Source organism: Leptosomus discolor, chromosome 7 (assembly GCF_034619465.1).
Source record: "Leptosomus discolor isolate bLepDis1 chromosome 7, bLepDis1.hap2, whole genome shotgun sequence".
NCBI classification, from domain to species: domain Eukaryota; kingdom Metazoa; phylum Chordata; class Aves; order Leptosomiformes; family Leptosomidae; genus Leptosomus; species Leptosomus discolor.
Genome location: NC_141397.1, coordinates 57,709,395 through 57,735,102, shown reverse-complemented (window position 1 = coordinate 57,735,102; position 25,708 = coordinate 57,709,395). Strand labels below are relative to the sequence as shown.

The 25,708-nt window shown below is 44.7% G+C and overlaps 1 protein-coding gene across 1 annotated transcript; it reads left to right on the top strand.

The window, feature by feature from the left end:
• Positions 1 to 581: 581 nt before the first annotated feature.
• MFN1 (mitofusin 1) lies at positions 582 to 25,708 on the top strand. The gene is made up of 18 exons (XM_086467606.1): positions 582 to 614; positions 1,134 to 1,255; positions 2,086 to 2,221; positions 5,103 to 5,265; positions 5,912 to 6,036; positions 7,697 to 7,805; positions 10,134 to 10,241; positions 10,949 to 11,102; positions 11,227 to 11,294; positions 15,996 to 16,117; positions 17,586 to 17,712; positions 18,027 to 18,131; positions 19,088 to 19,190; positions 20,149 to 20,378; positions 20,874 to 21,029; positions 21,535 to 21,731; positions 23,042 to 23,176; positions 24,057 to 25,708. Exons 2-18 carry the CDS (start codon positions 1,141 to 1,143, stop codon positions 24,124 to 24,126), a joined length of 2,223 nt encoding a protein of 740 aa, XP_086323732.1. The 5' UTR covers positions 582 to 614; positions 1,134 to 1,140; the 3' UTR covers positions 24,127 to 25,708.

The window sequence follows — 25,708 nt, the reverse complement described above, 5'->3', positions numbered from 1 at the left end:
AGCTCAGGCGCCCTCCACCTCGCGGGGCCTGCAGCCTCCCGCCGCGCCCAGCGCCCCCCAAACTGCCGCCGGGCCCCGTGCAGAGCTGTGGCGGCCAGTCCCTGGGTGCCGTACCCGGCTCCTCTTCCCCGGGCCGAGCGCTACCGCCCCCACCGGGCCGAGCGCTACCGCCCCCACCGGGCCGAGCGCTACCGCCCCCACCGGGCCGAGCGCTACCGCCCCCACCGGGCCGAGCGCTACCGCCCCCACCGGGCCGAGCGCTACCGCCCCCACCGGGCCGAGCGCTACCGCCCCCACCAGTCCTCGCCCGTCTCCATTTCGCGACCAGCCGCGCCGCCTCTCCCTGCTCCTCCTCTGCCCTCGCTGAACATGGCGGCTGCCCCGCCCCTTGTGCCCGCAGTAAAAATGGCGGCCGCCACCGCCCCCCACTGCCCCCCCCCCCCCCCTTCTCCCCCCAGGCGGATCCGGGAGCGGAGTGCTGCGAGGCGGAAGCGGAAGTGATGTCCGCCCCCGTCCCGGCGGCGGCGGGCCAGGAGGCGGCGGCGGCGGCGGTGGGGAGGGCCCTGCCAGCGGCGCGGCGGTTGCCGGCTAACGGCGGAGCGAGCCGGGGCTCCGTAAGTGACCGGAGGCGGGCAGGGCCGCGGGCCTCTCGCTGCCCCTGCGGCCTGACCCCTCGCCCTGCCCGGGGGCGCCGCGCCGTCCCCTCAGCGGCGGGCGGCCGCCGCGGTACTTCCCCCGCGTGGTGGCGGGGACTGGGCCTGCCGGGGAGGCCGGCGGCAGCCGCGGGCCTGTCCTCGCTGGGCCGTGGGGACCGCGCCGACCTCCAAGCGGTGAGGGAGGTGGTGAGCCGCGTTTCGTGAGGGGAAAGGCTCATGTTTCGAGGTCAGACCGCACCAAATCGGTTTAAACCTGTCCCGGAGCTTCGTGAGCCGCTGTCGGCGTGTGTGGCGAGGGGAAGAGATAAGAGTTTGTCAGGGATTAACCAGCCTAAATTAAGGCTACTGGCATTCATGGTAGTTTGGGTTTGTTTTTTTGGTTTGCCTTTTTTTAAATGACTGGATGAGAAGCTTATGTCTCTTCACGTACGCGGGGATACCGGGTGTTTGGTCACTTTTATGTAACTTTCATTGCAGTTGCATAATGGCAGAAGCCACCGTCTCTCCACTGAAGCACTTTGTGCTGGCTAAAAAGACAATCACTGCCATCTTCGACCAGCTTCTGGACTATGTCACTGAGGGAGCAACTTTTGTGGAAGGTTAGCTTTCATCTTAAACACAAGGGCCTTGTCTGTGGCTTTGAATACATTTTACAGCAGCGCAGGGCACGTTACAATACGTATCAGGGTGCTGTTTGTGTAAACATAGGCCTTCAGAAACAGCCACGTTTTACCTTTGATGTTGATTTTCTTCAACTTAGGCTGGCAGGAATGCCGAGGGCGGTTACGTATATCAAAGCTGGTTGCATCGCTTGGGCTGGTAGCCTGGCCTCCTTTCCGTGAGGTTGAAAGCTTGACCATTCCGGCATTTATAGTCCTGGTACTTTTTCTTTTGCCTAGAAGGACGAACAGGTTCTCCCATTATTCGGTAGAAAAGTAGATCAACATGATGAAACACAACCACTGGTTACACCCTCAGAAGTTTTAGCAGCGTGGAGGCGTGTGTGTCACCACATGGAGCTGGTTGCTCGTCACTCCAGTGAGCTCTGCAGGGGGAAGACAGCCCAGCCTGGCTGGCGTATCCACGTCCCAGCTTTCCTTTCCGAAGGAGGCAGGTGCCACGAAGAGTGGGGCAGATCAGCACAGCGGGCTGTGCTCACAGCATTACTGAACCCAGCAGTGAGGTTGTTGATGCATCTGCAGCGACTGCTGCCGGGATTTCACACGTGCTTGTGGTGGAGCTGTCAAATGACAAGGGCTAATATCGATGTCTGTACTGCGGTTTTGTTGGGTTTGTTTTTTTACCGCTGTACAATTAAAATTTACCCAGATCTTTGTTGGCCTGTGAAGTGCTGATAATCTATATCTTGTGTCCTGGAGCACGTGCTCTGTACGTGATTGCTTTTATGTTTTTCTTTTTCTATGTGTAGCAACATACAGGAACCCGGAGCTTGAACATGTAGCAACAGAAGACGAACTAGCGAAAATACAGGCATATAAAAATAAGTTAGCAGTCATCGGCGAGGTGCTTTCACGAAGACACATGAAAGTGGCGTTTTTTGGCAGGTAATGAACGGAATTGCCAAAACTTAATTTGATTTTTTTTTTTCCTTCTCTTGCAGGGCTTAGTGCCCGTATTTCTAATCTAAATGCGCTGGAATTAGTGCTTCGTTGTAGAATTGCTGTTTGAAATACGAAGCGTAAAACCATGTTCTCTCTTACCTACTTGATGTTGAATATTTCTTTGATGCCATCTTACTTCGTGACTGTAGATTAATTATGCGTGTCTTGTTAAATGGTTTCCAGTGATAAACTTTGTAAAATAAATATCCTGCATAGATCCGTTATTTGACTTAGGAAGGTCTGAGTTTGTTGTCATCTTCTCCAGAATGGCTTTTCTTTTTCTAACGTAGTGGTTTTGTTTAGTCAATATCTTTTGTGTTACTGGACTATTACTGTTGAGAACTTCTGCTTCTGTTTGATCACAAGTACTGAAAAACTAAACTTTGAGGTGTTTATGTTTCTGTATATAAGCAGCTGAAGAAAAGTAGAGACAGTCGCCTCGTTGGTCGTATCGTTAGTCTGTTAGATCTGTGTGATAATTATAAGAGATAACAGTAACAATGTCCTGTACGGCTTACAGATCGATCTGAACGAAGCTATGAATTTTTGCTTTCCTGAATCACTAATTAGGAAACATTCTAGTTCACAGTCCTGGTGGTATTACAACAGACCTTTTGCCTATTTAGATAGCATTTCCGAAGTTACAGGAGATTTAAATTTACTTCTGTTCTGAAAAAAACCAAGTATTTTCAGTATTAGAAAATTTTACACTTTGGTCAGCTTGTGATCATCTCAGCTAAATATTTTTTATCATCTCAGCTAAATTTTATTTATTTATTTATTTTTACGGCAGGAAGAGAGGGAATTAAAAAGAAAGGTATTTGTTGCACCTGAAATGTGTTACTATGTAAGAAGTATTCTAAAGAGATGCTGTCAGGTGTATAGACCCAAAGCACTGAGGTTTTATGTCTCTCTGCTTGTAGGTATTGTGTTTTGCATTTCAGTCTCATCTTAGTGGAAAAGTCCCAAGTTTTCAGTGAGAAATTTTGATTGGCTCTTAACACTTCCAATAAACCTCTGCAATCCAAACATTGTGCCATTCTGATCCTATAAAGTTTGGAGGGTGTAGAAAGATGATGAAAATCTGCCTTACTGAATGTGAAGTCAGATATAAAATAGTGAAGTCTTTCTAAAAGACTGCGGTTCCAGTGCTTTCAAGTGCTTTTATGTGCCTGGTTAGTCCGGGGTCTGTTAGTCCGGGGTCTGTTAGTCCACTTTGCTTCAGGAAGATTGATTTTGTTTGTTTGGTTGTTTTTTTTCCTGTGCTTGAATTTAAGCATGTGGTTACATTTTTTTTCCTGGAGTATGAATCTGCATGTTTTAGTTCTAAAAATTCTGTAATAATATTGGAAAAAATGTGTACAGCAGTGGTCTTACCTTCATTTGCTAAAAATAGTTCAACTATTTAAAGAAAAACGTTAAAAGGATTTGGGATAAAGAAATAAGTTATATCTCAGCCTTGGTATTTCACATAGTTAGAAGTTGAATACATTTACAAGCTGTGATGTGTGATAAAAGTTGCTTTTGCAAAGGGAAGAAGTTTAGAGCAGGAAAAAGAGTCCTTTTAAATACATTTCTATCTGTTGTACAGTGAGTCCTGTTTATTTCCAGAAGAAGTAGCCAAAAATGAGGTGTAGTCTATGTAACTTCATATTGTTGTGTAATAGCTAAACCTCAGATTTTTTTATGGGTGAGGGGTAGAGGGTTAGTGCGAAGTAGGACATTACTGAAAACTTCAAGTTCTTGCAGAATTTTGGGTTAGTGAACAGTTCCTTTTAATCAACAGGGTTTTGGTTAATTTAGCTACCTCCTAGATAAGGGCAGGATTGAGTTCACAAGGATTATGCACAATAAACACATTTGAGGTTTTTCTTTGCACCTTGTTTCGCATCTTACTATAGGAATCTTCATTCGGTTGAGATTATCACCAATTAAATTGTTCTTACCACAGCCAGCAATGATAACTCAGAATTCCTAGACAGCAATGCTTTGAAGCACATCTGAAGGCAGTAGTACAGTGATGCTCCTTTTGCACCTCGTCTCGTGCCTAGAAGACTTCCAGCAGTTCCTTTCTGACTGATAAAGATCAGATCTGTCAATAAAGACAGGTTCAGTTGCCGAGGTGGTGATTTCACAAATGTTTTAAGCAGTCACTGTTGATTGCCTCCATAGGGGTAGTCCTTCCCTGCCCCGGTCATGTGGCCTTCTCCTTGTGTCCTCCTCCAGCATCCCTGGAATTCCTTTAGCTTTGCTGTGAGTGGGAATGTGCAGTTGTCTGATCAGACCGTTCTGCCCAATATGTTACGTATATTTACAATCAGTTCTTTTCTGCACGAGTGCTCGGGCTGGCACAAAGAAGAGGGCAGGCTGCTCCCTTACGTGGGACAGCGTGCTGTGATCTAGCAATTGCTTTAAGTTGATCTAAGGCACCTTTTTATGCTTTTTCTGGTGTAGCAAAGTTGAGCCACTATCTTTTACAAATTCCTTACGCATGTTGAGGTGTACCAGATAAAGCATATTTACCGGTACCGGTTGGGTTTGTTCAGCCAGTGTGTGTTATGCAGATGAAAACTCGTTTTCTTGGTTGGATAGGCAACGTTGATACCAAGAAGGATTTTTGGAATTGCTGTTCAGATGAACTTTCCCTGTGCTCCCCAGTCTTTTCTGGCAAGCTATGCTTTACTAGCTTGAAGCTCTATCACCCAAACCAGCTTGCAGCGTGTGTGTCTGATGCAATTAAGTGGGGGTGCATTGAGTTCAAGACAAAGGTATGTTTAATGTGGCTGTACTGTGCTCAAAGTGCTTTTATTTTCTATCCCTCTAGAACGAGCAGTGGGAAGAGTTCGGTCATTAATGCGATGCTGTGGGATAAGGTACTTCCTAGTGGGATTGGCCATACAACTAACTGCTTCCTCAGTGTAGAAGGGACGGACGGAGATAAGGCTTACCTTATGACAGAAGGATCAGATGAGAAGAAAAGTGTCAAGGTAGAATTTTTTTGAATGATTAGTGCCACTTTTCACAGTAACTGTTTCTCAAAAGATCTGTCTTTTAACAGTGATTTCAAGTCTAAGAAATTATAAGGCTAACTGATTCTGCATTTTTAAGTCATTTAGGAGGGCATAACTAACAACCTGAAATAGTCTACTTTGCTGTTTTTCTTTCAGAGAAACAACTAATGCGTGTCTCATTGTAGCTTGACATATGCTGAGTGATTTATTTTTACAGGACTGAGAGCAAGTTCTGTTACTTGTTAAGGATTGGGAACGCGCCTCTCATCTGTCCTTGTGGTGCTCAGCTTGTTTAGCTGCTCCCATTGATATGTTAAACCTCTGAGGCGAATTTATGACAACACTCAGTATCACGCCCTCTGGCCCTGTAGAGAATATCACTTTGTGGCTCCGAGGAAACTCCTATTTGAGTTTCAAGGCAGGACTTGTTCTTTAGATGCTGGTGGGTCTGAGCTTGAAAGAAAAAGAAAAAATCATAAATATTCACCAGAAGGAAGTATGAACTCTGTTATCCTGTTCAAGATGGATCGTGTCCAGGTTTGCTTGAGAACCAAATGAGACTGGCTTACAGGCTTGTTTGTGGTGCCCATTCGTGTTTGTCTTCTCGTTGTGCTCTTTATAGACGGTCAATCAGCTTGCTCATGCACTTCACATGGATAAAGATTTGAAAGCTGGCTGTCTGGTCCATGTCTTTTGGCCGAAGTCGAAGTGTGCCCTGCTGAGAGATGATTTGGTTTTAGTGGACAGGTACGTTTTCTGTTTTAGTAAATGTTTTTTTAAATAAATTAGCCATTATAATGTTTAGAAAAGATGCTGGTTTATGGATTGATGGTGTTTTGGTTGTTAGGTTGCAAAGTGAAAGGCTTTTTTATTTTCTTTGAGAGTACTGAGTTTGTTCTTTTGTATATACTGCTGCCTGTCATCACCCCGCTGATTTTGGCCTTGTAACAGTTGGAACAGACAAGTGTCTTGTGATTGAGCTGAATAAGGGACTAGCTTTTGGCTGAGGATACTTCTGCCTTTCAGACAAACTGTGGAAGTGTGAATAGGGCTGTTGCAGCAACGACCTTTTTCCCATCTCCTGTCTTTAGACACTTCAGACTGATCACGTGAAGTGTGAGCAATCTGGACTTAATTTTTAAAGTTATGATAAGAGTTGCACTGCCTACGTATCCAAGTAATAGGTGACTTCAGAACTGAATTGTGACTGTCAGCTGTGTGCGACTCTGTGTTGGGCTGGCATTTCCTACAGCTCGTGTATTTAAAGGATTCTCAAAGCTGTTGCTTTTTGTCTATGTGAAATGCCCGTGTTCCTGGCCACTGAGCTACAACCTAGTAATGTTTTTTTCAAACTGTTAGGTGATCTGTACCTAATGTGTGAATCAATATAGATGGAATTTGAGAGTGATTTGCTCAAGTATGAGTGAATTTGTACGATTTCTTCGTACCTGGCAAAATAACACCCAGAGTATATTCTGATAAATTGTAGTGCTTTTTGTTGCATCTCTAATCTTGCACCTTCGAAATCGCTTGGAGTTTGTCGTTATTTTCTTGGGTGCAAACCGGGGTCCTGTGTTAGTCATAGAGCAAGGCAGCCCGGCTGGCACAGTGAGCTGGTGGGTTTGATGTGCTGCTGGACTTGCAAGCTCATGCAGTTGTGCTGTCTCCCTGGGGACAGGTGCATGGCACCAATATCCTGGAAGCCCAGGAGGGATCCTTGCGTAGATATGATACAGGGCGTGATTTGATCTGCAGTCTTGGTTGCTAAAGGTGAAATGTAAAGGGCAAACAAAACAGCCTGGATTCTGAGAGAACAGGTACTTGGAAGGAGCAAATAATCTTTTTACTGTTAGATAGAGAAAATTTGAACCAGCAATGATTGAGGTGTTACATGCTCATACTCCACACATTTTTTAGAAAAAAACCTGACACCATCACAGTTTTAACTTCATTTTAGTTTCTTATTAAATCTATGCCCAGCTTCCATAGCATATCACTTTAAAGTAGGCCTTTATTAATGGAAAGAATATTTTATGAGCAACTGTCCTTTTAGATTAAAGTCTAAAACTTGGGATATGGGGAGGGGGAACCTTCTGTGAGACTGCCTGGAATTCGTACGGATGGCCTGTCACTTTTCTTGGCAGTTATGATACTGCTTATTTGTACGTATTCACTAGAAATTGCAGGGTGGCATGAGTAGATGGTCCAATGAGCGACTGACTGATAAATGTTAAATGGTAATTGGCTTTTGAGATGTTTGCCTTAAGCTTGAGGTAGGCATCAGCCTAAAGATATAAAGCTTTGTATCTTTTTACGAGGCTCTTAGGCAATCCCACTGTATCAGTTTATAAAAGCCAAATACTCCTTCGCTATGTAAATATAAGTTTGCGGTTTTTATTCTCAACAGCCCTGGTACAGATGTCACTACAGAACTGGACAGCTGGATTGACAAATTCTGCTTAGATGCTGATGTGTTTGTCTTGGTTGCCAATTCAGAATCAACTCTCATGAACACGGTATGATGTGCAATGATTTTTCATTACTTCTTCACTTAAATATTCATCAGTTCCATGACTGTAATGACTTCTCTTAGGCCTTAGACCCATGAATCATTGCCCTTAGATCTTGTGAATAGGATTTGTGCGTGGGAGGCAAGAAACAACGTGTATCCCCCACTAGAGAAAGGACAACCAAGTTTCTTACCAGCTCTGCTTACTTGGGCTTGAGCATCACATTTATCCTTTCTGTCTCATTTCTTTTTTTGATAAATGGATGATGCAGTGCCTGTCTTGCTGTACAGTTTGTTGATATTTGTCAGCTGAAGACACTTGTATTATCAAATAAATAAATTATGGAGTAATTCATATCCAGAAGTTCAGTAAAATGCACAAAGTAGGTGAAGGAAGTTGAATTTCTGTCTTGTTCTCATGCGTTCTTGTCTCGGAAGAGGGTGAATTCCCTTGATGCACCTTGCTTTGAGGACAAGTGCTACAGGTTCCCCTTGTTGAACTGTGTTTCTTCTGAAGAAGACGCTAGCAATAAGAATTCGTGTTGCATGGTTCTGTGCAACATGGAGAGCTGAAGATGTTTTAACACCTTTATTCTATAAAGCCTTGTTTCAAGAGAGGGAAGACTTCTGTATGCTCAGGGAAATGAACCATTAAAACCAATCTGACAGAGATAATAAATGTGCAGGAAAGACGAATAGGCTGTACCTCTACTGAAGGTTCTGTTAGTTTTGTATTTGTCTGATCCTAAACACCCAGACACAGAAGTGCTACTCTGCTTTTTAATGTGATTTTTGGCCAGTCTTTGTTCCCTGTTGGGCATGGCTGAAAGCTGCTACATAGAAATAAGTTAGTCTTGCAGTTTGTTTCAAGTATGAAAGTCTTGCTGAGTTTTTTTTGGTTGCCAGGTCTGTAAATCCTCACTTAATACTGAGTGCCTTGCCGTTATCAGAATCCGGAAATCACCAGAGTCCAGGGTGTATATTGAAGGGAAAGGAAGTAGATCTTGGTTGTGATTGAGGCTTTGGCTTGGTAAAACAGTGCTCTCTCCTTTTTAATTTTTTCAGCCTGGTAGACACAAATCAAGTTGCCTTTAACAATTATGTAACTGCTCTAAAGCATTTTTATTTTGCTTTGCATTGTCGCAAATGGTAATTTCTTCTCTACACAAAGTTTATGCTTCAGGTAAAGTATATGATAACTATGTTCTCATCCTCCTTACGCATGACTCTGACCGTAACAGGTTTGAGAATACTTGGCAGCTGCTACACAACCACAGATAATACTCCCTCATACATTCTCTTCAAAGTTCTTATTTCTGCAACAGTACTCTTCTTTACACACGCTTACTCCCCGGCTGATGGAGACTAACGTCTCTCCAGTGTGGTCTCCAGAGTACATGGTGGTGTCCTGCTGCAGATTCAAAAAGCTTATGGAAGCACAAAGATTTCTTCTGTTTCAGCCATGCTGGGTGGGGATTCGCTCCATCACAGCTTACCCATTATGACTATGAAAACAGCAGTGATGGGTGGTAGGTACAGGCAAGGGACCTAAATCCATTTTCAGGTGCATGTGTGTCTCACTTCTAAAATGAAAACGTTCAGCAATGACTTTTTTCCTGTGGCTCAAGCCATACATCCTTGTCTAGGAAACATAACCTGTCTATAGTTCAACCTGACGTTGCCTAGTTGAAGAATACAGATAGAGGATATTTTTCCGGGTGTAGAAACCAGATTTGGCAGGATGAACAGAAGCATCTTGGTAGTTCAAATAACGAAGACGTCACAGTTTTAGCCAGGCGACTTATTTAAAACACGAAATAAGCAGATACAGTCCTGTCTTCTATGGGTTTTTTCCCTTCCTCTCTTCCCCAACAGTATTTTTAGTGTCACGCAATTGCAAACACATTTAATGGAGGACTAGAAGTATCAAAGATGATGAAATTTTGTGATAGTAAAAGAAGTGGGGAGGAGGGAAGACAGGGAATGGTGTGATAGATTTATAGAAAAATAGACTTTATTTTCCAGTATTTTCTGAACAATTTGTTTTGACAATTTTCTTAATCTGTATTTGTACATTTATTATTTGTTACATTTGTATTTTAGAGAAGCTTGCAGTGTCTTTGACTTTTAGCATTGACGTTGGTTTTAGGGCATTTGATGACTTTTGAACTATCGTAAACCTTTTTTTATGTTGGATATCTGCGGTTTTTAATGTTAATTAATTCTTTTTAGTAAACCTTTAGAAAGCTGGATTAACTTCAGAAGCTGTTACAGAAGAATGCATGACTCTGGTTTGGATGTCCTGGGAGTTTTCTGTTTGTGCTTTAATTCTTAGGAAAAACATTTTTTCCATAAAGTGAATGAACGACTTTCCAAGCCAAACATCTTCATCTTGAATAATAGATGGGATGCCTCTGCATCAGAACGAGAATATATGGAAGATGTGAGTAACTTGATGGCTCTTACTTGTGTTGGTTTTTTAAAAAATACATATATATAAAGAAATGGCCTCCATATGCATAAAAGCATTCTAAATTGCCTAGGTAATACAGTTATTAATATGAAAACACCAGCTTTGTCTTATTAATAAAGGGATAAGTTATTTGATCGGAAGATGGAAATAACTTACTCCTTGTTCAGAGCAAAAAGCAGCCTGCAGTTCAAACCACAATATATACAGGCAGGTAATACAATGGGAAGCTTGTTTAGAACCTTTTTCCTCCACAGCTAAGCTTGTTTTCCATCTTCTTTGTATTACCTTTTATTTCTGTAACGGTAACGCAGCCCGAGGGTACGGGTTATGCATGTATACATGAGAGAGTAGCTGGCAGAGTACAGGGTTAGATGGTAACAGTTTGGTGCGCCCTTCAGATCTCTCAGCGGCAGCTAGCTTGCAGTGATACCTCTTTCTCCGTGTATGGGGAATGGAGTGGTTACCCCAGTAACTGACTGAGATCTCTGACTTGCGTAAAAACAGACAGTTGGAGAAGAAAATATTGTGGCTTCCAGGGCTGTTTAAATGGTTAAAAGCAGCTAGAAGGCATCTGCTGTCAAAGGGGTTGTTCATCGTCTGTTCCTGACTCTGACGTTCTGATTTGATGATGGCTCAGCTTTTGCCTTTTTCTCATGAGCTTTTTGCCTTTTCCTTAGGTGCGTAGGCAGCACATGGAGCGCTGTCTGACTTTTCTAGTTGATGAGCTCAAAGTTATTGATCCTGTAGAAGCGAGGAATCGCATCTTTTTTGTTTCAGCAAAAGAAGTTCTGAGTGCCAGGATACAGAAGGCCCAAGGAATGCCAGAGGGTGGTGTGTAGAAACTCTTGCTTTTCCTCAAATACAGAAAAACAGCATAAAACCTGATAAAGTATTTAAGATACAGTCACTGCTGTGAGGTATTGCTCTCTCCCTGATGGTCCGCTGTGTTTCACAGGTGGAGCGCTTGCTGAAGGATTTCAAACAAGATTCCAGGAATTTCAACATTTTGAGCAGATATTCGAGGTATTTGTGATGGGCTTTTTAGACCGACTCTTTTTTTAATGCAAAGGTAGCTTTTGCTTATGCTTAGCTTGATTTTACTGAACATTACCCATGTTAGTGAGTGGAGGAGTGTAAGGTATTCGAACCATCTGACAGCTTTCCCTTATCTGTGGGCTCTGTTTGTCTGTTCTCACTTTGAATAGCAGGTAGTTGTTTGAAAGAGAAGTGTTGTTCAGTGAGGGAAAGGACCAAAAGTGGACTCTTTGCTCATGTTTTGCGACCTCAGTATGAATATAGTCTATGTCTATATAAAAAGAGACGATGCCCTTAGAAAGTGCATCACTTAGAACCGTGTGCTGGTGGAACGTTTGCTGTGCAGTAAGCCTTATTTTATTCTGAAGTTGTAGCTTTGTAATTAATCGTTGTAATTCAGGACGCAAATACCAAGAAATTCTGTTTCACTGATGTAAATCTAAATATTCACTTGCATTTTTAAAGGTGGAGTTCTGAAATTATCACTGTTACCTACCTCTTGGCTCTGGTATGCTGTACATTAATGCTGGTTTTGTGTCCTTGTTGCTGTACAGAACGTAGTTGGAGTTTATGGTTTCTTCAGAAGTAGGACTGGCTACACACTTGAGTGATTTCTTCGTGATAGGATCCATTTGTCTAGCTGAGTTTAATAACTCTTAATTAATTAAAGCCCTTCTTGGATATCTTAAGGAAGCATCTCGGATATGCCTCGATGGTTTTGTGTGGTATGTACCAGCCTATCTCGTGCAACGTGAGCCTGAACAGTATCACCGTAGGTTGTGTACAGCAGGTGCTGAAGACGGCTCTTGCACGCCTGAGCCAGTAATTCCTTGTTCAGGGTATTTTAAAAAAATCAGGCTGCCTCTGAAAGTGTTTCTTCTCACAGTACAACAAACCTGTTTGACCTTAGCAAAACCAAGTTATGTGATGATGTGTATATATCAAAAAGGTGTTAGAATAATACTTTGATTCAGTCTTCCATAAGCCAGAAAATATCAGACTAAAATTTAAATTTAGTCCTTATCCACACTCTCAGGATAGATGACTGAATTGTTGAAATGACTGGTTCAGAATACCAGCAGGGTCTCAGACCGTGAGGCACGAAATTTCTTACTTGTGTCGCCAAGCAGACCTTTTTGTTTGTAGTTTTTGTCCTTAGAATTACGGTAGGAAACTTTCAACCAGTAGGAAAAAAGTGGAAATTAAGCTTCTAAGTCAGTTATTGTTCTTTAACACATTTTGCCATGTGCTGTACCCAAAGCTTTTTTGACAAAACCTCTTACAGTTGCAGTTAAGCACTCAACACTTAGATATTTCAAGGTTAAGATGGATGTATGACTTATTAAATGATGTGGTGCTATAAGCGCTCAGCACATCTGTAAATCACATGTCGCAGTCTCAAGGTTGCTCCCAAAATGAGAAGCGTCTATCACAGGATCACAACCACGGCAAGTTTCTTTGGTAGATGCCGGGACCAAAACCAGTTCTGTGACAGCACTGTATGGCCTTAAACCAACTTTTTTCTTCTTTCCCATGGCCTGTTTTGTTAGCTGCACACCTTCTGACTCCAGCAGCGAGAGTGGATTCTGCAATGTTTTTCGCTGCTCAGCCGTGTTTCATCCTGAAATCATGAGTGGCTTTGAATAGGAGTGTGATCACATCACTTGAAGAGCATGACAACATCTGCTAAATTAAGATTGCCAAAGCAATTTAAACTTTGAGTGTCTGATGGTGCAGCCTCTTTCACATTCAGGTTTTGTGGGCAATTTCCTAAGTTATAATGGCATTTTATTTGCTTTTAAAGCAAGGCTGATACTTAAATGGTTCACCAGGTCTGAAATCTTCAGACCTAACACTGAAATTACTGTCACTTGAGCTGATAAGCAGCTGACATCAGCATACTGTTGTCATCAGTTATGTTTCGCAGCACTAGGCTACATCAGCACGTGTATTAATGAAGAATGTTGTATGTCAGGTAGATGTTCTGTGTTCAGTCTGGGGAGGAAACCCTACTCGATACCAGGCTTTATGCACTGCTAGGCCGAACTCGGGTGCTGCGTAGCCATGGGTACGGCCTAAGCACTGCGGCCAAAACGCTTTGCATTTACTCTGTTTCCTGACAGAGGAGCTGCAAGTCCCGGGACTCTTGGATGACCCTGCAGTCTGTGCAGAGGAGGGGACAAGAGCACAGATGCTTCTGTCTGTCCTCGTCAAACACTGACCGCTTCCCTGCCTTGGTCTGTCTTGCCTTTAGCTCCTTGTCCCTGTCCAGGTGCTCTCGCTCTCTTCCACCCAGTTCACATCTCTAAGCTATCTCAGCACCTCATTTATAAACCCCTCCACGTGTGCCGTGTTCCCACTGCCTGTATCTGCTGGGTTTGCTCCCCCTGCGTTCTCTCACCCTGCTTTTGTCTTCACGGAAATTGGACGGCTTCTTCCTCTTTTCCACATGGGCCGAGAAGAGGAACTGTTACTTCTCCAGTAGTTCCACATTCCTGATTTTAGTATCAGTTCCCTAGTGGGAAAGCCTGTTCATCCTAAGACTGATAAGAAAAAAAAAAAAAAATCTAGAAGCACTCCATCAGTGCTAGTTTGTTGTGATATGGGAAAAATTTGGACCATTTTTGAAAGGTTTGTAACTACATTTATGTAGACACTTGTGTGAGGGCAAAAGGCATTCCAGAAATAGATAGAATATGTTTTTCTGCAAAGCACAGGGTGGTTAAAGTTGCTAAAAGGAAAACTGGTCCAGGCATTACTAGAAAAACTTGTAAGCAGTGGTGAAATTAAAGTCTTAGAGATTCATGTAGTAGCTTCAGAAAGTGATGTTGCTCTGTGTGTCAGCTGCATTACAACAAAGAAAAAAAGTATGCAGTCTTAGAGGAAAGGCTTGAATTAGTGCATCAGTTCTGAATTTTTATATTGTGGAATAACAGAAAGTAGTCTGTGTATCTTTCTTCTGAAATTTTACTGAGAGATGCATGGAAGTGCTTTATCGAAACGGTAAAGAAGCGCATGCAGAGTGCACTGTGTGCTGTAGTCCTCAGTGGATATTCCACGTAAAACCAAACCCCACTGTGCCTCAGGTTGTAGTGTTTGCCAGGTTTCCTCAAAAAACTGGTAACAGAGATGGTGTAGGGAGGCGTGGAGGAGGGAGGCAGGGCGGAATAGCAATTCTGGCTGTAAACTGGAGTGAATAACCGAGCCTGACTGAGTACGCTAGTGCAGAGTCCTTTGCTGGCACTGCACTGGCACGTCATAAGCTGTGCGCTTAAAGACTGTATTGCTATACTGGAAGTGGGCTGGAAGGTAACTGGTTTTGGTGACGCTGTTGAAACTTACCTTTTCTCTTTGTGTCGATAAATACTTACTTACAGCGTAACAGCAAATCTGCTGCTGACCCCTCTTCTCCTTCCCAGTCGCTTAACTAACCTTTGTGTTTTTCCTAGTGCTCTAACTTGGATGTTCTGATTGTGTTGTGAGTGACTGTCATCCTTTTATCTGCCGCATACTAACGCTGGGAAGGCTTTCCTCTGGGTCTAGTCTAGCTCTTACAATGTGCTGATGTTTATGAAACTCTGGCCTTTCATTGCTGATTTCTAGATCTGCTTCATCGAGGCACAAGCAATATCTTTTACCCATTTTGTTTATTTTGTTTTGATCTATTATTTTTAGATAGCTGAAACTTGTTATTCCAGTGTATGTGAAGGTCGCAGGCGAGTCTTTTAAAAGCGACTTAAACCTGTTTGTGCCATGAAAGGTGCATCCACAGATTGAGAAAGATTTAAAAACCCCGTAGATCTGGTGTAAAGGAACTAGCTGCTTGCTTTCTTCCCCTCAAACAGAAAATGTTGCTAATTTATGGTGACTTAGTGCAGGTTGAATTCCAACGGCATTTAATTGGCTACATAACTCAGGGTGTGCAGTTGCTTGGAAGAAAAGTCAAAGTCTTTAATTTATGATTTGTCGCAATTGATTTGCTTTTGCCCGAATTCAACATTTGTGTATCTTTTTGATCAGTGTCCCGGAATTTCTGAATCACTGTACAATAGTCCAGAGTGCAGATTGATGAGAAATTGTATCTTTAGAGCACTCTCTACTCATTCATTTCACACTTCAGTGATCTATAAATAAGCTAGTATTGTAAGGGCTACTGAACAACTTTTTTTTTAATCCTGTGAGAGGGTCCTTGTTTCATGTTCCAAATTGTATATTTTCTTCCCAGACGGTCAGTATTGACATGAGCATGTTGGATTTTATTGCCTGAACTGCTTCTTGAAACTGAGACTGTTTGTTGCAATAAAGACGACTCAAGCTAGGCAATACTGCCAGCATTCATGTTAGGCATTTATAATTCCAAAGAGATAGTTTGGAAAATTTTCTGAAGAGCTAGATTTATCTTATGTATTCATCTGAGTTTTCTTTCGTCTTTACTCTATTAATTTATTTTAAAAGAATAAAAACCTGTGCACATTACTGTGAATGACCGTGAAGGTACAGATGTGCTGCTATAGGCTCGTTTGAGATTTCAGTTCTGTTGTCTTTTAATTTCTATACACTTTCTCCCTTTTTATTTCCCTTTGGTTTAAGTTCATGGTAAAATTAGCAGCATGTGCTTTCTGACAGTGAAATTCCTGAATGTGTTGGCATGGAATTGCAGTAATGTGTTGTGGCTTGGGCCCCTCGCAGGAGTGTATCTCGCAATCAGCCGTGAAAACCAAGTTTGAGCAGCACACTATCAGAGCTAAACAGATAATAGATACTGTGAAAAACATTATGGACGACATAAACATAGCCGCAGCAGAAAAAAGGTAGGTTGGTTGGAGGGCTGGTTGGCTTTCGTTTATCCGGATCCTCTGAGGAGCCATTTCTATGCTGATGATTCCCTTGGGCCATTATGGACTTTAAAATTCACTTTTCTTGCTTGGTAAGAAACAGAGGATTTCTCTGGTGTGTCAGTCTTACTGCTGTTCACTTGCACCGCTCAGTCTGTGACTTCTGTGTCGGGATCTCTGTTTACTTTGCTGTTCTTCGTTACTGACTGACAGTTACAAAGGCAGTCTGTCGGTTTTCGAATCTTTATTTGAAATTTTAAATTTTTCTAGCTCTGTCCAGCATTTCAGAGGTCATGTTTGGGCATGCTTTGCCCAAGTGTTTTGTTAACAAAAACACTGAGAGAATAAATGGGGGGGATGCAGACACTTTACTTTGCAAGGGGTTGGAGCACTGTAAGGGATGAGAAGAGCCCCAGCTAACAGAGGCTTGGCCTTTGGCCCGTCCCAGATTGTATCCTTAAACACCTTTGTTCTCTCTTTGCTCGTGTAATCCTTTGGGTGCTAATGATAGCAGCTCAGAGGAGGCAACTCTGAGAGCATATGTACGGCTTTTTCCTTTACTTCTGTTGCTGCCTCTTGACTCCTGTACACGGCGAACTTGCTGTCGCGTTTAATCCTCGGCATCGATCTCCTTCCTGTGTCTGTTAATAGCGTGTCTTTGTGTTTCAGCAGGCTGCATGTGCCTGTCACACACACTCATCTTCCCGAATACATCGGCTTTTACAACCGGCGTGTTTACGTAGTGACTTGTCTCATGTTGTCGGATCCTGTGAAAACATGCTGTGGAACGTTTGAAAATACTCTGATATTCTGCTTTCTGTCAGTCGCCCTGCCAAAACCTGTGTAGTCACCCCTCCTAATCTGAGTTGCTGTTTGATGTTTCTGCTGGCCCTTCAAGATAAAACTGCTTTAGATTAAGCAATTTTTACTTAAACGATAGGTCGAGGACTTCTGAAGAGAGTTGTTTGTGACAAGGTTGGTTCCTGCCACCTCCCCTTTGCTCTGCAGGGCCATCAGACCCGTCTCACTGTGAAGGAATAGTTGAGTGGTGCTGGTGAGCAGCAGTAGGACAGTTTGATCAGACTTATCCTTTTTTCCCTTTTTAAATCAGGATAGACCAAGTATTAAAGGCCCCTGATTCCCCAGGCCTTTTTTAGTGGTCATGAGGTACAGTGGTAACAATCCCAGCTCCAAATGTTGTTTTGTGACTATATCAAACCCCAGTAACTGGAGTTATGTTCAACCAGGGCGGCCTTCAGATGCGCCTGTCTATATTGCAGTCGTTCTGAAGCAGCGCCTCTGCTCTGTTCAGCCAGTGTTGCTTCGGATTCCTTTTGGCTGCTCAGTAAACCATCAGCTAGGTGGCCCGTGCCTGGTTCTGGGGCTTGTTTCGTTACTGGGAGAATACCTGCTGGTGATGGTGATTTCCTTTCTGCTGTGTTAGAGTCCATTCAATGGAAGAGCGAGAAGATCAGAAGGATAGGCTGGACTTTGTTCGAAATCAGCTGAACATTCTGACAGAAGATACTAAGGAAAAAATCAAACATGTCACTGAGGAGGTAGAAAATAAAGTAAGTAATGGCAGTGTGAAAAATCTCCCAGATTCAAGTGTTGCCTTTTCTGTAGGGCAGCTCCTTTAGGTGCCCGCCCATCTTACCAAGCATGTTTGGAATGTCTAGTATGTTCCTTTTCCAAAATAAAATTTAAAAAAATCAAAACAAACCCCAGACCTTCAAAGTGGCAATCCCTCCTGACTGTCAGGTAGTGAACTGGTACAGTCAATGATTCCCTGCGTTGGTCTGTTCCCACTCTGGCTGGCAAAGGTAGGAGAAACATTTTATGTATTTACCGTGTTCTTCTTTATGTATTTACCGTGTTCTTCCAGGTCTCCTCTGCCATGACCGATGAGATTTGCCGACTTTCAGTTTTGGTTAATGAATTCTATGCAGATTTTCACCCTTCTCCTCAAGTACTGAAGCTCTATAAGACAGTAAGTTTTCTCGCGTGGTTTGAAGCCAGGCTCTTTGTCCTTCCTTCAGTGTCTACTTTGGTATTTTCATAATTTGCATAGCATTTTGTGTGACACTTTGTTTAAGCGTTGCAGGGTTTTTGCTTTCTGACCTATGTGTGTCTCTGTCTGTCTAAAACTGGAAAAGGTTGAAAATACTTTCTGCTTTGTTTTTGGAAGAAATTAATTTCTGTTTCAACCCTTTTTTTACTGGAGTGGTTCCTGAAACTGATACCCTGATTTGTAGGCTTCACTTCCAGTACATAAAGACCTGACATAAACAATTTTCACTACTCCTAAAATGAAATAGATCCAAAAATAAAATGAGCTTGCAAATACCCGACACTTGTAGTTTTAATTTTTTTTTTTTTAAAGGAAAATGCATTTTTCATTAAAGTTCTATGAATTTCTCCTCAGACTTAGTGTTTTAAAGGCACGTACACCTGTGTTTGCCTCTTAGGCTCAGGCTTTGCTGCTGCTGAGTGGCTGCTGTAACTCAGCCGGGAGCGTGGTGTTTTCGGGACGGCCGATGCTGGCCCGGCTCTGCCGCGTGGCCGGAGCAGGCGCCCGTGGGAACTGGTGGGGTCGGTCGGTCTGTCTGGGCAGAGCAGGGAGGTCGGCTCCCGTCAAACGATGAAGGTCGAGGCTTTGCAGGGCAGCGTGGTCGTGCTGTGCTTCTCAGTGTCCGGGTTTGCTGAAAAGACAGACTTTTCCGTGTGCCTTTTAATAATTACAGTCCTAGAGAAATCTTTCCTGCGTCATTTTGATTAGGTTTTCAGTCCCAATGTGCAATTAAAAAGCATGGTATTTCCATGGTAACATTCTTTTCTTCCCACTGTAAATAACAATGCCTACTCTTTAACCTGCCTCTGCTCTGTATAGTGTAATTGTTTAGCTAAATGTAAATTGAAGAGCATATATTCTTCATAAAATTTCAGGAACTGAACAAGCATATAGAAGACGGTTTGGGGAAGAACCTGGCTGATCGTTGCTCCAGTGAGGTCAATCAGTCGATGCATCAGTCGCAGCAGGAGATGATTGGTAAGATGAGGAAGGAGTGTTCAGGCTTTTTGTTTAGAGGAAGACAATTTAAGAAAACCTGCTTTTAAAAAAATTTTCTTTCTGGTCGTGATTTAACATTAACACTATGAAATGATGAAGGAAAAGCCATCCTAGATCAAGTCTTAGCAGCCTGTCTGTGATGCTAGCCAGTAACAGATGCCTGGGGAGAGGAATAACGAACCGGGGTAAGGGTAGTGATCCATCGCTTGTTTAGGGACTTCTGAGCCAAGACACTGCATCTGGATTCATGGCTTAAGCAAGTAGTAATGGACCTGTCTGCTGGGGACTTGTCTAAGCCTTTTAGAAACCCGTTTAAACTTTTGGCTCCCACAGCAGATACATGAAATACACTAATTGTTAGCTAATGTTTCTGCAGTACAGTCCTCTGCCTAGGTCCCTCTGGTTCTGAGTGCAAAACAAGATCATTTCACAAAGCATTTGTGCACTCATTTTTTATTTTTTTTTTTTAAACAAGTAGTAATTTTGTTGCATATCCATATCTCTTCCGATCTGTTTCTGGTGATAAAAGATTCAGAGCAAGATCATGGAATTACGTGAAGCCTTCTGTCATCTTATGCAGTAATGCTGCCTTTTCTGTATGGCACCACGGAACTGCTGGGTAAACCAACTTTCTTTAGTCCATCCTTATCATCTGAGCATTCATAGAGGTCTTTCAGTTGATTTGACCATTTGTTCCGATGGTGCTTTCCCTATGAGTTGATGTTGTGTGACTGTTTTCTTTTATCAGAGCAATAAATTGCCTGTTCTGCTGTGATCAATACTGCTAAATTACCCGCTGATTTTACAGATGAGTAGAATTGGTCAGTTTAGGTTCTTGTAGTTCACAAGGCTGCTCAGCAGTGCAAGGATGCTGCTTGTGAATGTGCTGTAAAGCTTTTAATGTTAACTCATCTTTACACTTCTGTTTTATTTCTAGAAAATCTGAAACCATTGTTGCCTTCTGGTGCTCAGAATCAGCTCCACTTGCTAATTCCGTGCAGGAGGTTCGACCTTAGCTATGATCTAAACTGTCATAGTCTGTGTGCAGATTTTCAAGAGGATATCATGTTCCACTTTTCCTTGGGATGGACTTCGCTTGTAAACCGTTTCTTGGGTCCCAAACAAGCTCAGAGGGTACTGTTGGGACTAGCCGATCCAAACGTACAAGTGAGTGCCTCGGAGGCTGGGCTGACCTTAAGTGCCTTGTTTTACCTTGCTGAGAGTGTATTGGGTTTTGCTGTATTTGCCTCTGCTATTCACGTGCTTGCTGCTGCTTTCCCCTAGTCCCTTTGTGTGAAATGTTTTTGGTGAGGGTTGTTTTTATTGGATTATATTCAGGGTTAGAACGGAACAAAAAAACCTTCCCTCAACTTCCTGCAGCTGTCCTTTGGATTGCACCCTTCGGGTAACCTTTTCATCTGTAACTTTTGGACCCTGGTGGCAGAGCCAGTCCCGTGTGGAACCCTTACTCTAACCCAGTCCCCCGTTGGGCAAGGGAGTGTCAAAACTTCCGCTGCCTGTCAGCAGTGCTCTTCAGATTTCTGTGCTGACGGGTTTCCTCTAAGTAGATCAAACCCTGAATATATGAAGATAAAATAAAACCAGTCTGCTCTGTAGTTCCTTAATGCTTTTTACTCAGGCTGCCATATTCCCCTCTTGTAGATCCCTCGTCCTTTAGCTGCCACCCCGTCCGCTGCCAGCCTTCCCGCTGTAACTCCGGAGATCGCGTCGCACGATGATTTCATGGTTCCCTTGGTAATGAGTTTAGCTTCGCTGACGTCGCGGACCTCTATGAGCATCATCGTCGTTGGCGGAGTGGCAAGTAGCGTTAGCACCGTTGCCTGTGATGGCAAAGATCAAACTGGGCTTTCCTGTTTGGGGCGCAACGTGGAGCTTGTCATGGGTTTAGTAACGCTGGGCTGGGTGAGCGCGTGGGGCACACTGGGTACCCGCAGGTGGTTTGTAGGGAGAGAACTGGTGTCATTACTGAGGGCAGTGGGACATACTCTCTATGCTGTTTGTCTGCGTTCAGTTTGTGGATTAAAGGATGATTTGATGGTGCCTCATCCAGTTTGGATTGGGTGGGAGCTTTGCTTTCTCCTCCTCCCTTCGTGACAAAGCAGCGAGGCTTCCGTAACCTGCCATTCCCCATGCCGCTCGTTGGGATGGAGCTGTGTCGCTCTGCAGCGATGCTGCGGCAGTGATGGATTTTCTTAAACTAATCCGAGGAACGGGCCACGAAGATGATTAAAAAAAATGGGTGGAATTAGATTTTATTCTGTAGGGCAGTTTATTTAAGCTGATGATGAACCCTCTTTTTCAGATTTGGAGAACAGTAGGCTGGAAACTCATCTCTCTTTCCCTAAGTATGTACGGGTTGTTGTATCTTTACGAGAGACTGACTTGGACCACCAAAGCAAAAGAGAGAGCCTTTAAACAGCAGTTTGTGGACTATGCTACTGAAAAGCTGCAGATGATCGTCAGTCTTACCAGCGCTAATTGCAGCCATCAGGTGCAGCAGTGAGTATCAGAGGGGTGTTTGCCCTCACTGGGACGGGAACTCGCTGTCGGTGCGGTGCTGGGGTGTGCGGGGAGCGGGGAGCAGGGACTGGCTGTGCGTGGTGCGGGAAGGCAGCTTTAGTGTCCCCTGGCGTTGACTACGAGGGAGTTTTAGAAGAGTTTGAAGTTGCTGCCTGCAAGGGTCAGTCCGTACATCTCCGGCTGTGCGTGTGCGAGAGTCAGTCGTAGGCTCCGTGTCCAGCACTGCGCTCTGGAGACGTGGGAGCTGGCTCGGTTCTAGGGGAGGCTGAATGTTAGACGAGCATCGAACCAGCCCTGGGGCCCTTTGCTGGTGAGCGGTGGTCCTGCCTCCAGGGCTGGTGTGGGCGAGGTGTAAGCAGCCGGTCCCGGCTGCTCTGCGCTGCAGAAGAGGAGCTCGCCAGCCTTTCTGGACTGTCCCGTTTGTCTCGTGTGTCTCTCCCAAATATGTTTCCACCTGTCTCTGCGAAGTAATGTCGAGGTGACTGTCTCCCTCAGCCTCTCCTGTTGAAACAGTTTGTTTTGATTAAATTATTATTTCAGAAAATTAGGCCTGCTAAATGAGACCTCTAACCACCAGGGTGCAGAACACCTCTCCGGTGTAGCCCAGGGAAAACTTTACTAGTACAGAGTTCAGCTTCAGCAGAGGAAAGAGAACCGTCCCCGTGTCCAGCAGCTGTGTGTCTCTGTGAGGACATGGAAGAGCTGGACTCAAAGCAGTGCTCCAGTGAGGTGAAGTAGAGAGGAGAGGAGATGTCTGCTCTCCTGCGGGAGAGCCTGCTTGCTGGCCCGGGGTGGTAACGGGGTTGGGTTTTTTTATATATTTTGTGCAAGGAAGAGTCTTGGAACTCAGGTTGGGAGCCTGTGGCTGAGAGGCAAGTAGGATCGGGCACCTCGGCGAGGCGGGGCACTCCTCCCCCGGCCAAGCGCCCACGTTGCCCTGAGCTGGGCGCTCAGCGCGGCACAGGGCGCTGTGCGAGGGGGCGCTTGGCTGCCCCAGCACGTGCTGCTGCCAGAGCCCCATCTCAGGCTTGTACCTGTTGATGCTCGGTGAAAAATTGCCAGACGTGATGTTGGCATAGACTGAGGTGCATTTTGTATGTTTAATTAAAAAAAGAGACACAGTGCTCCTGCTTTCTGCTATTCTGTAAGCCCTCAACAGCTGGAGGTTTTGGCTGCTGTGTTGTACTGCACGTTGCCATGCCGTGTGGGTTTTATTTATTTCTTTTTCTTAAATTTTTTTGTAGCAGAGACTTGTGTAAACCGTGATTACAAACTTGTTTTCTCTTTAGGGAAATGGCTACTACCTTTGCTCGGCTCTGTCAGCAGGTGGATATTACCCAGAAAAACCTGGAAAAAGAAATTGCTAGGCTTTCCAAAGAAATAGACCAGCTGGAGAACATACAGAGCAACTCCAAGCAGCTAAGGTAAGCCTGGGTGTGTGACTGGCCACGAGCAAATCCAGTGCAATTGGTCCTTGCTGTTACTTTCAGGTTGCCAGGAGGTGGGCACAGGCGCAGACGGGTGTGCAGCGGTACCTGTTGTCTTTGCTTGTAACTGAACAGCTCTGGTTAAGTTAAAATAAATGCGTGCTTTTGCCTAGATGAATGAGCCCAGTTCCAAAAATATTCTTTTCTTAGATTGTCTTTGTCTCTATTGTGTGGGAGAGATTGCTTTCTCAAGAATATTCATCTTCTGTAGGTAAATTAGGGTGGCACCTCCCCAAAAACCTTCCCCATAGGAGAACAGGGGAGCAGCTGTACTGTGTCGGGTCATTCCGTGCGCTACTGCTTGTCTTGCCGTTCCGGCAGGAGGTGTTTACACAAGAGAAGCCTCCAGCAATGGGTGGTTGAGGGACTGAGGAGCAGCCTCAGCCTCGGTTTCGTAGTGTTCTCCCCCTGCTAAGCCTGCCCTGCCGCGGGCTGCCCCCGGCCTCCCGCGGTCACGGCGCGGAGCCCCACCGGGCACAGCCCGCGGCGGGGGTGCTGAGGGGTGGCCGGCGTGAGGGGCCCGGCTGAGGGCCCTCCTTGCCGCTGCAGAGCCCCTCCCGAGGTGGCGTCTGAAAGGGAAGGGCAGCCCTGGGGCGGTCCGGGATGAAGCTGGCCCAGCCCGTGGGGCGCAGGAGAGGTGGGGTGGCGGCCGGGGCCCACCCTCGCACCCTCTGGGGCTCTGGCCGGAGCGTTCGGGTTTTCTTAGTGCTGGGGCTTTCAGGAACGGAGGAGTAGAGACTAAACACTGCTGTTGATTCTGCCTCCTTGGGGGTGTTCCCGCGTTGAAGTAAATTCCTTGCTTTTGTTTGTTTTGCAGAAATAAAGCCATTCACCTTGAGAATGAACTAGATCGCTTTACAAAACATTTTCTTCAAAAGAGTAAATAAACCGTCGTTGGTAACTTTCCCCGTGATCCTTTGTAGGACAAAGTAGAAACGTTACAGATGACACTTCTCTGTGGAGTCACATGAAATGATTTATATTTTAAATGTTACTTTGATTACACCTGTTAATTACTGTAAAACTTGGGCTTCTGATGGTGAACCAAACGGAAGAGCTGTGGTATTTTTGAGTGTTCTGTTTGTTTTGCAGATTTTGGGTTAAAAATCGTCTTTAAACACTAAATTTCTTTGGGCACTTGACAATAAAACCCCAAATCCTTACTGGTTTTTGTTAGTATTTAGCAGTGGCAAGTCTCGCTTCCTGGCATCCAGGAGTTTACGCAGGGAGAGAGACCTTCTCAGTTAGCGCTGTCTCCCCTTCCAGTTGCTTAGGAATTAGCCAGGGACGGAGGGTGCCGCTTTTTCATGCGTGGGTGGCTTTGTTCAGTGAAGGGAAGTGTGAACTCTGGCCTGGGGAAGGGACCCCCTGGCCTGCTCTGAAAGGGAGTGCAGGTGTTGGGGGCAGCAGTTCCTCAAAGGGAAGGCGACAGTAAACTGCAGAGCGTTCACTCAGGAAGCGCAGTAGGCTCTAGTTTCCCCTCTGGCTACCCCCTGTAGACCAGATGGCACCCATGAAGTGAAAATAAACCTGTTTCAACAAGCTGGTCGGACTTCTTGCAGTTGGTCAAGTGGTGAAGTGGTCATTTGCCCACGAGAGCAGGCCTGGAACCCGCGCTCAGGCGAGCTGCAGGGGGGGCCACGGCTGCTGCTGCCGCTGCGCTGGCACCCGGGCAAGGAAGAGCTGGCTCAGCTGAGGGTGGCGACTCGCTTTTGGCACCTTCGGGGGGGGAAGCTGCGGGGGTCAGCCTTGACCCCCAGCTCCTACTGCTGAGTTCATGGAGCAGGGAGAGGCTGGGGTTGGCACTTTTTACTGGTGCAATGTCCTGGGCGGCCCCTGGGTTCTGCTGTAGGCCAGGCCTCTTCCAGGGGAGACTTCGGGCAGGGGTGCTGGAGTAGTTCACCCCTTTGCTCACCTCCAGCACTGCAAAGCCTCTTTAAAAAAAAAAAAAGTCTTTGCTGTTGCCATCTGCAGTCATTGAACACCTACTTTTTTCTAACTAGACTTTTTAAAAATAACTTATTTTAAGAGAAAGCCTTTTCAGAATATTTATATATTTTTATGGAAGCGTTACCATGACTAATGAAATATTCACCTCTAAAATGAAGCTGTAGGGATTTGCTATTTCCCAGTAAATAAGGGCTGTCTTAAAAAGTGTAAGATCTGATGCTCAGGGCAGTTCATTATTAGGAGACAAAAGAACACCGTGTTCACCACAGTGTATTTGGGTGTTTGTTTCTGATTGTGCTACCGCAAGCATGGCTCTCTTGGAACTTTCATTAGCAGCGTGCAGGAGGAGGCTCAAGGTGTTTGAGGGAAACTGTGAAATACAAAAGCAGCCCAGCCTGCAGGTGTACGGGGTTACAGCTGTGTGTTCGTGCTCTTTTGGGAGCATTTTTATGGACATTGTATCAAGATCAACCTTTACATGCCTGTGTGCTATGGTTATTTATTAAAAAGAAACTGCTA